Source organism: Wyeomyia smithii, chromosome 1 (assembly GCF_029784165.1).
Source record: "Wyeomyia smithii strain HCP4-BCI-WySm-NY-G18 chromosome 1, ASM2978416v1, whole genome shotgun sequence".
NCBI classification, from domain to species: Eukaryota; Metazoa; Arthropoda; class Insecta; order Diptera; family Culicidae; genus Wyeomyia; species Wyeomyia smithii.
In genome coordinates, this window is record NC_073694.1 from 112,123,177 (window position 1) to 112,139,195 (window position 16,019).

Consider the following 16,019-nt stretch of genomic DNA (forward strand, 5'->3'; position numbering starts at 1 on the left):
AAGGGTATGACCTAGAGATTCGGCATCGGCGAGGTCGTGACGATATTATACCCGATGCTTTGTCAAGAGCAGTAGAATCCGTCGATATCAGCGATGAGGTTGATTCCTAAAATATTCTAAGGTGTCCGCGAAAACACCGAAGAGCATATTGACTACAAAATAGAAAATGATAATTTGTTTAAATTTGTGTCCTCGAAAACCGAGACACTTGATTACACGTTTCAGTGGAAACTCTGTGTACCTGTGGTAGCGCGAGAGAAAATCATACAAACCGAACATGAGAACGGTTTCCATATAGGATACGAAAAATTACTGCATAAGCTCCGCAAAAAATATTTTTGGCCAAAAATGGCTACTAGTGTAAAACGATTTGTAGAACGTTGCATAACTTGCAGAGAATGTTAACCAGCTAACCATTCCCAACACCCCGAGAGGGGCAAACAGAGGCTGTCTTTAAAGCCATTCCAAATCCTTGCCATTGATTTTATACAATCGCTACCGCGAAGCCGAACAGGAAATACTCACCTCCTAGTCTTACTTGATGTATTTTCTAAGTGGACTATGCTGGTGCCAATAAGAAAAATTTCCACGGAATTAGTAATTCGCGTATTGGAACAGCAACGGTTCCGTCGATACTCAGTACCAGAAATACTAATTAGCGACAATGCGAGTACGTTTCTTGGTAAACAGTTTAAAATGTTTCTTGATCAATATAAAGTGGCACATTGGGCCAATGCTAGGCATCATTGTCAGGCTAACCCAGTGGAACGTTTAAATCGTAGCATAAATGCATGTGTGAGGACATATGTCAAAACGGATCAGCGAAACTGGGACACTAAGATTTCCGAGGTAGAATGTGTCCTTAACAACACCGTGCATCCTTCGACCGGATTTTCACCGTATCGAATACTCTTTGGCCACGAAATCGTTACCAGTGGGAATGATCACCGATTAGATGTGATCACGCATGAACTGTCTGAGAAGGAGAGATTGGAAACAAAGCTAAAAATAGATAAAGCATCTCAAGAAGTAGTCGTTAAAAATTTAGAGAGAGCTCAAAAGCGAAGCGCTAGGAATTATAATCTTCGATTGCGGAAAACAGCTCCAGTTTACGATATTGGACAAAAAGTATACCGGAGAAATTTTGTCGTACTGTTAAGGCGAGGTGATAAAATAAAAGTTAAACAATAAGAACAGTACAAACGAATTTAATAGCGTATTATAAATATGTGTGTTCAGTCTCTCGTCGGATACCCGAATGACAACTTATCACTCTCAGCTGGCACGAGTGCGTACATCCGCTTAACAGACTCACTGTCAACGGCGAGCCCAAGTGGTGAATCCCCATAGGGTGGTCAGTTGCCCCAACATCTCCCTCTTTAATACCTGTGGTGTCCCTGGTACCACTGCGGCGGTCTTCGAAGTCGAGAAGAACGCCTGGGAAGAGGAACTACAGGTGAAGTCTCAGCTGCTGACTGGAAATCCGATGATGTGGACGATGATGAGGGTGAAGCACCATTATCGGCTGGCTCTGGGACGAGCACTGGCTCATCGTTGATTAATGTGCGAGCGAATCATTTTACTATTGTTGACCCAGACGTTATACATTACTCTGCTAAGTTTTTACATTATGACTCCGGACACCCAAGTCCACTTATTACTCGCATACACTTTAGCGAAAACCTTATCTTCCTTATTAAAGGTTCGCAAGGCAGGCGATTCTGACACTGGTTGTGGTACTGATCTACGGGGCGGTCGCAGCAATTCGAGTGAAGTTCTTATCGATCTGCCGTACATAGCTTCTGCTGGTGACTTGCCATCTGGCACATTTGGATTCGGAGTTGTTCGGTAAGTGAGAAGAAACGTATTTAAAGCCTGCTTGATCGTACCTTTCCCTTCCTGGATTTTTCGGATGGCTCGTTTGAATGTATCCACGAACCGTTCGGCCTGGCCATTCGATTGTGGGTGGAAAGGTGCTGTCGTTATGTGCCTGATGCCGTTCTGGCAACAAAATTCCTCAAATTCCCAACTTTTGAACCGCGTGCCGTTGTCCGACACAAGAATCTCTGGTATTCCTTTGTTGGCGAATAAATCTTGAAGCAAGCTGAGTGTTACCTTCGTTGTTATCAGTTTCGTTGGGAAAATTTCCGGCCATTTAGTGTTTGAATCAACAACGATTAAGTAGTATTCTCCATCCAAAGGACCGGCATAGTCGATGTGAATCCTTTGCCAGGGAGCTGTCGATTTGGGCCATGATTGTGGCTCTGCCTTTGGTGGCGAACGCGCTGCTAATGCACATTAGTGACAAGCCCTTACAAAGTCGACTATTTGTTCGTCTGAGCCTGGCCAAAAGACGAAGCTGCGTGCAATGGCTTTCATCCGTTGTGCACCTGGATGACCTCTATGCAATTAGATAATGCATCGCTTTCCATACTGTGCTGGGATAATTAAACGGTCTCCAAACATAACACAGTCTTGCACAATTGAGAGAGCTTCTTGGCGGTCAAAATAGCGTTGCATCTCCCAATCGTTGACATCCGTTCGCTTCTTAGGCCAACCATCGCTCACGAATCGATATAGTTTGCTAAGAGTCGGATCGCATTTCGTGGCTTCTTCTACCATGCTAAAACTGAGAGGTAAGTTTTTAGTGCTACTGACTATTACTGACCTTAAATCTTCTTCCAACGAGGCACATGCAACAACGAAATCTTCGTCTGGCTTAATATGCTGGTTGATAAGCTGGATAGCACGTCAGCGTTCCCAAATTTATCAGTTGAAATATATTCTATCGAAAAATCATATGACAGCAACGTTAAAGCCCACCGCTGGAGCCGGTTTGCAGTGTAAACCGGTATGCCCTTTCTAGAGCCAAATATCCGTAATAACGGTGCATGATCTGTCTGCAATCGGAATCTTCTACCAAATATATATTTGTGAAATTTTGTAACAGCGAAGACAATAGCCAGTCCTTTTCTGTCTGGCTGTGAATATCGCTGCTCAGATGCAGTGAGGGCGCGGGACGCGTGTTGAACCACCTTCATTTGGCCATCTGCGAACTTATGGCTAATTGTTGCTCCAACACCGATCGACGAAGCATCAGCCGAAACAACTATCTCCTGCATCGGATCGTAGTGTGTCAGTAAGAGCTCTGACGACAAAATTGCTTTAAATTTTTCAAATGCACTCTGGCATGCTGGTGTCCACTTGAATGTAGATGTGCTGGATTTTAAAAGTTCATCCAAAGGGTAGCGCAGTGTTCTCATATTCGGCACGAACTTACCGTAATAGTTCAATGCTCCGAGGAAAGAGCGAGCACCTGTGAGGTCCTTGGGAGCAGGCATATCTTCAATAGCTTGGATCTTATTTGGATCTGGCCGAAGGCCTTGGCGATCTAGCATATGCCCTAGGTATCGGATTTTATGCTGTCCGAATGCACACTTTTCTAGGCGAATAGTGAATCCGTACTCTTGAATTCGGTGCAGTACTGCGTGCAAGTTACGTGAATGTTCGTTTTCATCTCTACCACCAACAATCACGTCATCTAAATATCCCGACGTATTCGATAGACCGGCCAGCATAGTGTCGATCATCTGCTGGAAGGCGCCTGGAGCTGTCTTCACGCCAGGAGGGAGCCTATTGTATTGATACAGTCCCCGGTGCGTGTTGATGGTTAACAACTTCCGACATTCCTCATCTACCTCCATCTGCAAGAATGCATCGGATAAATCAATTTGGCTGAAGACAGTACAACCTGCTAATTTTGAGAAAATGTCCTGCGGAAGCGGGTACTGATGTGACTGAAGCTGATCATTGAGCCCAGTTGAGTAATCACCGCATATACGGATAGTGCCGTTTGCCTTTCGTACAACAACTATCGGTGCAGCCCACTCTGAGTACTGCAGAGGTGAAATAATATTCAACCGTTCCAAACGGTCAAGCTCTTCGTCAACTATAGCTTGCATTGCGTATGCTACAGGTCTCCTGGGTCGGAAAACAGGTTTGCTTGCATCCTTCAAAGACAGCACAATTTTTGTTTTTGTGCAAAGCCCGAGCTTATTGCTGAAAAGCTCAGGGTACACCCGTTTCAAAGCACTTATATCCTGAGCAGCACTTTCTATTTTATTACAAAATTTGTCCATAGGCAGTGACCACAGATTGAATTTATCGATTAAATCGATACCCAGAAGATTAAGTGAATTTCCCGACACGAATACACGGCCATTTTGGGTGCATCCATTTAATGAAACTTTACCAATAAATTCGTATAACAGGTCTAGCTTCTCACCAGATGCAGATTTGGCTGTTTGTGTGGTGGGATTTGCTGCCGGATGGCCAATCTGCATCCACACTTGTTCAGAAATTATCGTAATATCTGATGCTGTGTCTAGCTGCAGACGAACAGGCACGTCATTTATTTTGACCCACACATATCGTCGCTTGCACTGTATACTACTAACAGCTAGCGTAACGGTTTGAATAGACAAATTCCCATTCCGATGTTTGACCGATTTGAGGGAACGTCGGGCGCTTGAGCAATACCCTTCCTTATGACCCACCTGATGACAATCGGCACATTTGTGGTTCCGAAATCCGCAGAACTTCGAATAGTGCATGGCACCACACTTCCAGCATGGAGTAGCTGGCCTGTTCTTGTGGTTCCCTTGAGACGGCTGGGGACACCTTTGTTCATTCGGCTTTTTAAATTGCTTCCGATAACTAAGACTGCTTTTCACTGCTTGTACTTTTGGTCCACTAGCACTGGCTTCTATCATTGCAGTATCGTTTTTTAGGTTAATCAAACGCTGACACTCTTCCATCAAAGCTCCAAGTGTGACGTCGGCACAGTCTTCAATTTTTGTTAGCAGTCTTGTTCGCACTTCGGCGTCACACTCGGACTTTATTCCACACACAAATATTAGGCATTTGAATTGTTCTTCTGAAAGCTTTTTAAGCTCGAATTCAACACACATCTTGTTAACTCGGCATGCATATGACACGAAATCTTCAGCTGGAACTTTTGCTAAAGTGAGTGCACAATAGCGTTTTTTCACGGTCGACTCTTTTGTCCCAAACAGAGATTTCAGCTTCCCCACTGTATCACTGAATGAAAAATCTTTCGGTGTGTTCGGCAGAATATAGCTCACGTATCGGTAATGCTCATTTGTTCCCAATCGCCGGAGAAGTAACCTCACTTTTGCACCATCATCGATACGTTTATGTTCCCTGCCAATGAGTCCAGAATCGCCTCCGGATTTGGAGGGACGCTCACTTGAATGGACCCCATTGCATTGAGAAACATTGCCTCCTGTTGTTGGAGAAAACCTTGTTGCTGTTGCGCTGATTCGTGCTGGCGCTGTAGCAACTGATTAGTAACAGCCTGTTGCTGCTGAAGCTGCTGTAAAATCTGCAGGAGGACAGGATCAATCGGCATCGCTTGCGGTTGACCGGGTTGTGCAGGAATGTGATGACGCTGCTGTTGGAGGTTATGTGGATGTGGTGGAACGGATGATTCGGGCCGGGTGGGTTGATTCCCGGATTTTGATCCACATGGTTGCGGTCATCCTCCATTCTTCGCTTCCTTTTGCGAGGCGGTGAGAAAGAAATTTTTCCGAATTTCTAATCAACGAGAATTATAAATCTGAAACACTTGCGAACGCGAAAAAAAAAAACTCGTAATACTCGTCGCCAATGTCGTACTGTTAAGGCGAGGTGATAAAATAAAAGTTAAACAATAAGAACAGTACAAACGAATTTAATAGCGTATTATAAATATGTGTGTTCAGTCTCTCGTCGGATACCCGAATGACAACTTATCACTCTCAGTTGGCACGAGTGCGTACATCCGCTTAACAGACTCACTGTCAACGGCGAGCCCAAGTGGTGAATCCCCATAGGGTGGTCAGTTGCCCCAACAAATTTTACCCAATCCTCCGCTGCAGAGGCATTCAATGCGAAAGTTGGGTTGGCTTACATACCATGCACTATCATCGCTAAGCGAGGCACTAACTCGTACGAATTGGCCGATGAAAAGGGCAAAAATCTGGGAGTATTTTCCGCTGCAGATCTAAAACTAGGTACTAAATAAATATCGGCAGGTATAGTGTCACAGAAGAAGGAATTGATAAAAAAGTAAGCATTTTACCATTGTTGAGGTTAGGTTACACTCTCAGTGCAATCTATCACCATCTATTCCTATAGCCACTGTGCTCCAGTATTGATAGCATATCATAGCCAAGCACCGATCAATGTAAACAAAAAAGAACAATGGCAAAGTGCTAGATATTGCGAAGCGGGATCTTTTGAACCGGTTTATCCTGCATCACGACTGAGCCAGTATAAAATTACTACATTTTACGAACTTGGGCATTTACATGATTAAATTATAACCTAAAAATAAAAATAAAAAACAACTTTGCTCTAAGCACCAACAAACCTAACTCATCAACTGATAGCACACGTTAGCGCTCAACTTTTATCGCTCTAAATTCCTGAAGTAAATCGTAATGAGTTAAGCTAATTTTGCCAACAATGGCCAATGAGAGGATGAAGAGAAATTGAGATCCGTTAAGCAATTCGCGTTCGGGTAAAAGCGTCGATGGATAATCATGAATAACTGAATTATCTGATATATTAACGCTAGAATTTTCCAGTGCGTCTTGAACTGTCCTACAGATCAGACGTTTTTTCGGTTGCTTGTGGACTGGTCTTTGACTGCCTATAGCTTCAAAGTTTGTGTTTTGTCAATGTGTCTTTTAAAGACTACCTGAAAGTTATTTCCCATCAGTCTTTCTCAAGACTACCTACTTTTGAATTTAACATTTGTTTTAACTTTTTTCGTATCACCTGAAATGGCTGGACGGAAAAAGAAACCTCGCATCGCTGCGGGGAGGAAAAGAGAGGCATCTCTTTCTGACACTTCGAGTGTCTGTAGTGACAATCCTTTTGATATTTTGCCTGAGCAAGAAGCTGGTGAAATGGAAGTTACCAATAATGAAACTATACAAAATATAAAATCTTTAAAAAAGGAGAAAGTTCCACCAATTGTGGTAACTATTTCTTCTGAATTTAATATATTCAAAAGGGAACTTTCAACGTTTGTTTCTGACGTTAAAGTTACCTATCAAATTGGCCGTAGAGGTGAATGCCGCTTATTAGCCGACTCAGTAAAGGGTCGTGATCGTCTTGTTCAGTATTTAACTGACAAGATGTACAAATTTTTTACATATGACACCAAGAACGCCAAGCCGTTCAAGGTTGTCTTGAAAGGTCTCACCAACGATCAAACCGTTGATGAGATCAAACTTACTTTAACAGAATTACTTGGCATAGCCCCTACCCAAGTAATTCTAATGAAACAAAAATCACGAGGCGAAAACAGTCAGAGAACTGGAATTTCCCTTGTTAATTATTTAATTCATTTTAACCGCAATGAGGTTAACAACTTAAAATTTTTTGAAAAAGCACATGCTTTGTATAATGTGCGTGTAAAGTGGGAAATTTATAGGAAGTATGGCAGAGGTGAAAAGCATATCACCCAATGCCGTACTTGCCAACGTTATGGCCATGGTTCCAAATTCTGTAACATGGACCAAAAATGTCCTAATTGTGGAGACTCTTCTCACAAAAAGGACACATGTCCTGTGAAAGAGAGTAAAAATTTTCGCTGTGCGAATTGCAACGGCAACCATATGTCAAATTTTTATCAATGCCCAGTCCGTTTAGCAATTGTTAAGGCAAGGCAAGGTAAACAAAATTCAATTTCTCAATTAAAACCAACTTCAAAACAAAATTCTCCAAGCGTACCAGTGACGCATAGTTTACCTACTCCTTTGCATACCCGTTTAACTTATGCACAGGTTACAGGTAGTTCGAATATTATACTGCCTAGTGTTGGTAGTTCGAAAATGACCGTTAATATGGGTAAGCAAAACACGCTCGAAAATAATTGTACACCTATTACTCCAGCTAATATTGCTGCCGAAAATATTTTTTCTAATGTCAACTGCCTGGGGCCTATTACGGCAGGTAAACTTTCTTTTTTGCAACAGGTAATGTTCGATCTTATGAACGCCATGTTGCAGGCAAAATCAATGTTTGAAGCCATTCAAATAGGCACAAATTTTACTATTAAAATTGTTTCTAATTTAAAATTTAGCAATGATTTTAAATAAAACAATTAAAATATTAAATTGGAATGCTCGCTCATTGAAGGCCAATGAGAATGAGCTTTTTAATTTTTTAACAGTAAATAATGTGCATATTGCAATTATTACTGAAACATTTTTGAAACCTAACATAAAATTAAAATATGATCCCAATTACGTGGTTCATAGATATGATAGGATTCAGGGTTCCGGCGGTGGAGTTGCAATTGTTATTCATCGCCGAATCAAACATCGTGCTCTTCCCCATCTTGAGACGAAAGTTATTGAAACTTTGGGAATTGAAGTTCAAACTGAACTTGGGATTTTATTTATTGCCGCAGCATATTTACCATTTCAATGCACACGCGAGCTCAAAAATTATTTTAAAGGTGATTTACAAAAACTCACCAGAAATCGTTCGAAATTTTTTATAATCGGCGATTTTGACGCTAAACATCGTTCATGGAATAATTCTCAAAGTAATTCCAATGGCAAAATTTTATTCAATGATTGTTCTTCAGGATACTATTCTATTTTGTCTCCGAATAGTCCTACATGCTTTTCTTCTGTAAGAAACCCTTCAACAATTGATTTGGTGCTGACAGATCAAAGTCGTGTATGTAGTGATTTGATCACACATGCTGACTTTGATTCTGACCATCTTCCAATAACTTTTTCTTTATCACATGAATCAGTTTTAAACCCTATGAGCTCTGTTTTTAATTATAACAAGGCTAATTGGGAAAGATACAAAACTCATATTGAGAGAAATTTCAATAATGAGCTTGATTTGCAAAACGAAGTGAATATTGATTCCGCTTTGGAAGCATTAAAATGTGCAATTGTTGATGCCAGGAATTATTCTGTTCCAAAGGCTCAAGTGAAATTTGATTCATCAATAATTGACGAAAATCTTCAACTTCTAATTCGTTTGAAAAATGTCCGCAGACGTCAATATCAACGTTATCGTGACCCTGTTTTTAAAACTATTTATAAAGATTTACAGAAAGAGATTAAACATAGATTTACTCTTCTGAGAAATCAAAATTTTGAGACTGAAGTTGAAAAATTGAAACCATATTCAAAACCATTTTGGAAGCTGTCGGAGATTCTTAAGAAACCTTCAAAGCCTATTCCAGTTTTAAAAGATGGTGAACGTTTTCTTGTATCCAATGAACAAAAGGCTCAAAGACTTGCTCAGCAGTTTGAGAGTGTTCATAACTCAAATTTGAATTTTGTGAGTCCAATTGAAAATGAAGTCACACGTCAATTTGATTTAATTTCTTCCCAGATTTTTTTACCTGCAGAAATAATTGAAACTAACTTGAATGAGATTAAATCAATTATTAAAAATTTCAAAAATATGAAAGCACCTGGTGACGATGGAATCTTTAATATACTAATCAAACATCTCCCTGAGAGCACAATGGAATTTTTAGTGAAAATTTTCAATTGCTGCTTCAAAATTGCATATTTTCCCAAATTATGGAAAAATGCAAAAATTACTCCCATTTTAAAACCGGATAAGAACCCAGCTGAAGTTTCAAGTTATCGACCAATCAGTTTGCTTTCTTCAATAAGTAAACTGTTTGAGAGAATTATTCTTAACAGAATGATGTCACACATCAACGCAAATTCAATTTTTGCAAATGAACAGTTTGGATTTCGCCATGGGCATTCCACAACTCATCAATTGCTCAGAGTTACTAATATGATACGAGCTAACAAATCTGAAGGTTATTCCACTGGAGCTGCTCTTTTAGACATAGAAAAAGCATTCGTCAGTGTTTGGCATAAAGGTTTGATTGCGAAATTGCAAACTTTTAATTCTCCAATTTTCCTAATCAAAATTTTAAAAAATTATCTTACTGATCGAACTCTGCAGGTTGTCTATCAGAATTCAAAATCTGATAGATTTCCTGTCAGAACAGGTGTACCTCAAGGTTCAGTCTTGGGTCCAGCCCTGTACAACATATTCACTTCAGATCTTCCTGATTTGCCTCCAGGATGCACAAAGTCATTGTTCTGCGATGACACAAGCATTTCCGTAAAAGGAAAAAGTCTTCGTGTCATATGCAGTCGATTGCAGAAAAGTTTAGATATTTTTTCTTCCTACTTGCAAAAGTGGAAAATCTCTCCCAATGCTTCTAAAACTCAAATGATAATTTTTCCGCATAAGCCTAGGGCTTCTTTCCTCAAGCCAAACAATAATCACGTTGTCAATATGAATGGGGTTATTTTAAGTTGGTCCGACAAGGTTAAGTACTCGGGACTAATTTATGATAAAAAACTTATTTTCAGAGAGCACATTGAGAGTATACAAGCCAAGTGCATCAAATATACGAGATGTTTATATCCTCTCATTAACAGGAATTCTAAACTTTGTTTAAAGAACAAACTTTTGATTTACAAACAAATTTTTAGACCAGCAATGCTTTATGCTGTACCGATCTGGTCAAGGATGCTGTTCAACAAGGAAGAAAACGCTCCAAAGGATTCAGAATAAAATTCTGAAAATGATTTTGAAGCGTCCTCCTTGGTTTGGTACACTCGAATTACATAGACTTACTGGTGTTGAACCATTAGAAGCTATGTCAAATAAAATTATTAACAATTTTCGACAAAAATCGTTGCAATCCTCAATTGCTACGATAAGCTCTCTTTATAGCCAATAAGTTAGCAATTAAGTTAGTTTTAAGTTTACTTCCCCTTTTCTGACAAGTAGGTTTAAATCCCTACGAATGATAAGTCCTAATTGCGAAAGCAAACAAATCCTAACAATTAAAATTACAAATTTCTAACAGTGTTGAGAAGTCACCATTTGTGATTGGACACACATACTCATTATTTACTAATATTTATCATAAATACTTAAGCTACTAACAAATCCCCCCTTAAAAAAAAAAAAAAAAAACGCTAGAATTTTACTTTCGCAAAAGTCGAGAAGGCACAATAAAGGTGCTTCTCAAACCTAGGAAACTTGTGAAACTGAATATAATAATGAAAATAAATTAACAACGAAAATTGTTAATTCATTTTAGAGGGAGTGTGGGGTAGTGTTACATTTCGAATACTTTGCCCTATCAACACTACTAAGAGCGTGCAGAGCCGAAGCAGAGAGATTACGGCATACTAGTGATCGTGTTGAATCACCGTGAGATTCTTGCCAATTCAGGGGAAGTGGAATAATTAAAATAATCCCCCCCTCACACCGGAGTTAACGATTCATTACAAGGAATACAAAATTTGAAATACAGATAGTAAGTTAGAAATGAAAAGATAAGTAGATTCAGGAGAATAGATCAAAATAGGCTTAGTAGGATGATCCTAATTGTGGAGACTCTTCTCACAAAAAGGACACATGTCCTGTGAAAGAGAGTAAAAATTTTCGCTGTGCGAATTGCAACGGCAACCATATGTCAAATTTTTATCAATAAGCAATTGTTAAGGCAAGGCAAGGTAAACAAAATTCAATTTCTCAATTAAAACCAACTTCAAAACAAAATTCTCCAAGCGTACCAGTGACGCATAGTTTACCTACTCCTTTGCATACCCGTTTAACTTATGCACAGGTTACAGGTAGTTCGAATATTATACCGCCTAGTGTTGGTAGTTCGAAAATGACCGTTAATATGGGTAAGCAAAACACGCTAGAAAATAATTGTACACCTATTACTCCAGCTAATATTGCTGCCAAAAATATTTTTTCTAATGTCAACTGCCTGGGGCCTATTACGGCAGGTAAACTTTCTTTTTTGCAACAGGTAATGTTCGATCTTATGAACGCCATGTTGCAGGCAAAATCAATGTTTGAAGCCATTCAAATAGGCACAAATTTTACTATTAAAATTGTTTCTAATTTAAAATTTAGCAATGATTTTAAATAAAACAATTAAAATATTAAATTGGAATGCTCGCTCATTGAAGGCCAATGAGAATGAGCTTTTTAATTTTTTAACAGTAAATAATGTGCATATTGCAATTATTACTGAAACATTTTTGAAACCTAACATAAAATTAAAATATGATCCCAATTACGTGGTTCATAGATATGATAGGATTCAGGGTTCCGGCGGTGGAGTTGCAATTGTTATTCATCGCCGAATCAAACATCGTGCTCTTCCCCATCTTGAGACGAAAGTTATTGAAACTTTGGGAATTGAAGTTCAAACTGAACTTGGGATTTTATTTATTGCCGCAGCATATTTACCATTTCAATGCACACGCGAGCTCAAAAATTATTTTAAAGGTGATTTACAAAAACTCACCAGAAATCGTTCGAAATTTTTTATAATCGGCGATTTTGACGCTAAACATCGTTCATGGAATAATTCTCAAAGTAATTCCAATGGCAAAATTTTATTCAATGATTGTTCTTCAGGATACTATTCTATTTTGTCTCCGAATAGTCCTACATGCTTTTCTTCTGTAAGAAACCCTTCAACAATTGATTTGGTGCTGACAGATCAAAGTCGTGTATGTAGTGATTTGATCACACATGCTGACTTTGATTCTGACCATCTTCCAATAACTTTTTCTTTATCACATGAATCAGTTTTAAACCCTATGAGCTCTGTTTTTAATTATAACAAGGCTAATTGGGAAAGATACAAAACTCATATTGAGAGAAATTTCAATAATGAGCTTGATTTGCAAAACGAAGTGAATATTGATTCCGCTTTGGAAGCATTAAAATGTGCAATTGTTGATGCCAGGAATTATTCTGTTCCAAAGGCTCAAGTGAAATTTGATTCATCAATAATTGACGAAAATCTTCAACTTCTAATTCGTTCGAAAAATGTCCGCAGACGTCAATATCAACGTTCTCGTGACCCTGTTTTTAAAACTATTTATAAAGATTTACAGAAAGAGATTAAACATAGATTTACTCTTCTGAGAAATCAAAATTTTGAGACTGAAGTTGAAAAATTGAAACCATATTCAAAACCATTTTGGAAGCTGTCGGAGATTCTTAAGAAACCTTCAAAGCCTATTCCAGTTTTAAAAGATGGTGAACGTTTTCTTGTATCCAATGAACAAAAGGCTCAAAGACTTGCTCAGCAGTTTGAGAGTGTTCATAACTCAAATTTGAATTTTGAGAGTCCAATTGAAAATGAAGTCACACGTCAATTTGATTTAATTTCTTCCCAGATTTTTTTACCTGCAGAAATAATTGAAACTAACTTGAATGAGATTAAATCAATTATTAAAAATTTCAAAAATATGAAAGCACCTGGTGACGATGGAATCTTTAATATACTAATCAAACATCTCCCTGAGAGCACAATGGAATTTTTAGTGAAAATTGCTGCTTCAAAATTGCATATTTTCCCAAATTATGGAAAAATGCAAAAATTACTCCCATTTTAAAACCGGATAAGAACCCAGCTGAAGTTTCAAGTTATCGACCAATCAGTTTGCTTTCTTCAATAAGTAAACTGTTTGAGAGAATTATTCTTAACAGAATGATGTCACACATCAACGAAAATTCAATTTTTGCAAATGAACAGTTTGGATTTCGCCATGGGCATTCCACAACTCATCAACTGCTCAGAGTTACTAATATGATACGAGCTAACAAATCTGAAGGTTATTCCACTGGAGCTGCTCTTTTAGACATAGAAAAAGCATTCGTCAGTGTTTGGCATAAAGGTTTGATTGCGAAATTGCAAACTTTTAATTTTCCAATTTTCCTAATCAAAATTTTAAAAAATTATCTTACTGATCGAACTCTGCAGGTTGTCTATCAGAATTCAAAATCTGATAGATTTCCTGTCAGAACAGGTGTACCTCAAGGTTCAGTCTTGGGTCCAGCCCTGTACAACATATTCACTTCAGATCTTCCTGATTTGCCTCCAGGATGCACAAAGTCATTGTTCTGCGATGACACAAGCATTTCCGTAAAAGGAAAAAGTCTTCGTGTCATATGCAGTCGATTGCAGAAAAGTTTAGATATTTTTTCTTCCTACTTGCAAAAGTGGAAAATCTCTCCCAATGCTTCTAAAACTCAAATGATAATTTTTCCGCATAAGCCTAGGGCTTCTTTCCTCAAGCCAAACAATAATCACGTTGTCAATATGAATGGGGTTATTTTAAGTTGGTCCGACAAGGTTAAGTACTCGGGACTAATTTATGATAAAAAACTTATTTTCAGAGAGCACATTGAGAGTATACAAGCCAAGTGCATCAAATATACGAGATGTTTATATCCTCTCATTAACAGGAATTCTAAACTTTGTTTAAAGAACAAACTTTTGATTTACAAACAAATTTTTAGACCAGCAATGCTTTATGCTGTACCGATCTGGTCAAGGATGCTGTTCAACAAGGAAGAAAACGCTCCAAAGGATTCAGAATAAAATTCTGAAAATGATTTTGAAGCGTCCTCCTTGGTTTGGTACACTCGAATTACATAGACTTACTGGTGTTGAACCATTAGAAGCTATGTCAAATAAAATTATTAACAATTTTCGACAAAAATCGTTGCAATCCTCAATTGCTACGATAAGCTCTCTTTATAGCCAATAAGTTAGCAATTAAGTTAGTTTTAAGTTTACTTCCCCTTTTCTGACAAGTAGGTTTAAATCCCTACGAATGATAAGTCCTAATTGCGAAAGCAAACAAATCCTAACAATTAAAATTACAAATTTCTAACAGTGTTGAGAAGTCACCATTTGTGATTGGACACACATACTCATTATTTACTAATATTTATCATAAATACTTAAGCTACTAACAAATCCCCCCTTAAAAAAAAAAAAAAAAAAAAAAAAAACGCTAGAATTTTACTTTCGCGAAAGTCGAGAAGGCACAATAAAGGTGCTTCCCAAACCTAGGAAACTTGTGAAACTGAATATAATAATGAAAATAAATTAACAACGAAAATTGTTAATTCATTTTAGAGGGAGTGTGGGGTAGTGTTACAGTTCGAATACTTTGCCCTATCAACACTACTAAGAGCGTGCAGAGCCGAAGCAGAGAGATTACGGCATACTAGTGATCGTGTTGAATCACCGTGAGATTCTTGCCAATTCAGGGGAAGTGGAATAATTAAAATAATCCCCCCCTCACACCGGAGTTAACGATTCATTACAAGGAATACAAAATTTGAAATACAGATAGTAAGTTAGAAATGAAAAGATAAGTAGATTCAGGAGAATAGATCAAAATAGGCTTAGTAGGATGATCCTAATTGTGGAGACTCTTCTCACAAAAAGGACACATGTCCTGTGAAAGAGAGTAAAAATTTTCGCTGTGCGAATTGCAACGGCAACCATATGTCAAATTTTTATCAATAAGCAATTGTTAAGGCAAGGCAAGGTAAACAAAATTCAATTTCTCAATTAAAACCAACTTCAAAACAAAATTCTCCAAGCGTACCAGTGACGCATAGTTTACCTACTCCTTTGCATACCCGTTTAACTTATGCACAGGTTACAGGTAGTTCGAATATTATACCGCCTAGTGTTGGTAGTTCGAAAATGACCGTTAATATGGGTAAGCAAAACACGCTAGAAAATAATTGTACACCTATTACTCCAGCTAATATTGCTGCCAAAAATATTTTTTCTAATGTCAACTGCCTGGGGCCTATTACGGCAGGTAAACTTTCTTTTTTGCAACAGGTAATGTTCGATCTTATGAACGCCATGTTGCAGGCAAAATCAATGTTTGAAGCCATTCAAATAGGCACAAATTTTACTATTAAAATTGTTTCTAATTTAAAATTTAGCAATGATTTTAAATAAAACAATTAAAATATTAAATTGGAATGCTCGCTCATTGAAGGCCAATGAGAATGAGCTTTTTAATTTTTTAACAGTAAATAATGTGCATATTGCAATTATTACTGAAACATTTTTGAAACCTAACATA

The 16,019-nt window shown here is 38.2% G+C and overlaps 1 protein-coding gene across 1 annotated transcript; it reads right to left on the minus strand.

Annotated features, from left to right (window-relative positions):
* Positions 1-1,623: 1,623 nt before the first annotated feature.
* On the minus strand, positions 1,624-4,970 carry LOC129717090 (uncharacterized protein K02A2.6-like). Its single transcript, XM_055666933.1, has 2 exons — positions 3,036-4,970; positions 1,624-2,268 (listed from the first exon to the last, which is right to left on the minus strand). Exons 1-2 carry the CDS (start codon positions 4,968-4,970, stop codon positions 1,624-1,626), a joined length of 2,580 nt encoding a protein of 859 aa, XP_055522908.1.
* Between the last annotated feature and the right edge of the window lie 11,049 nt (positions 4,971-16,019).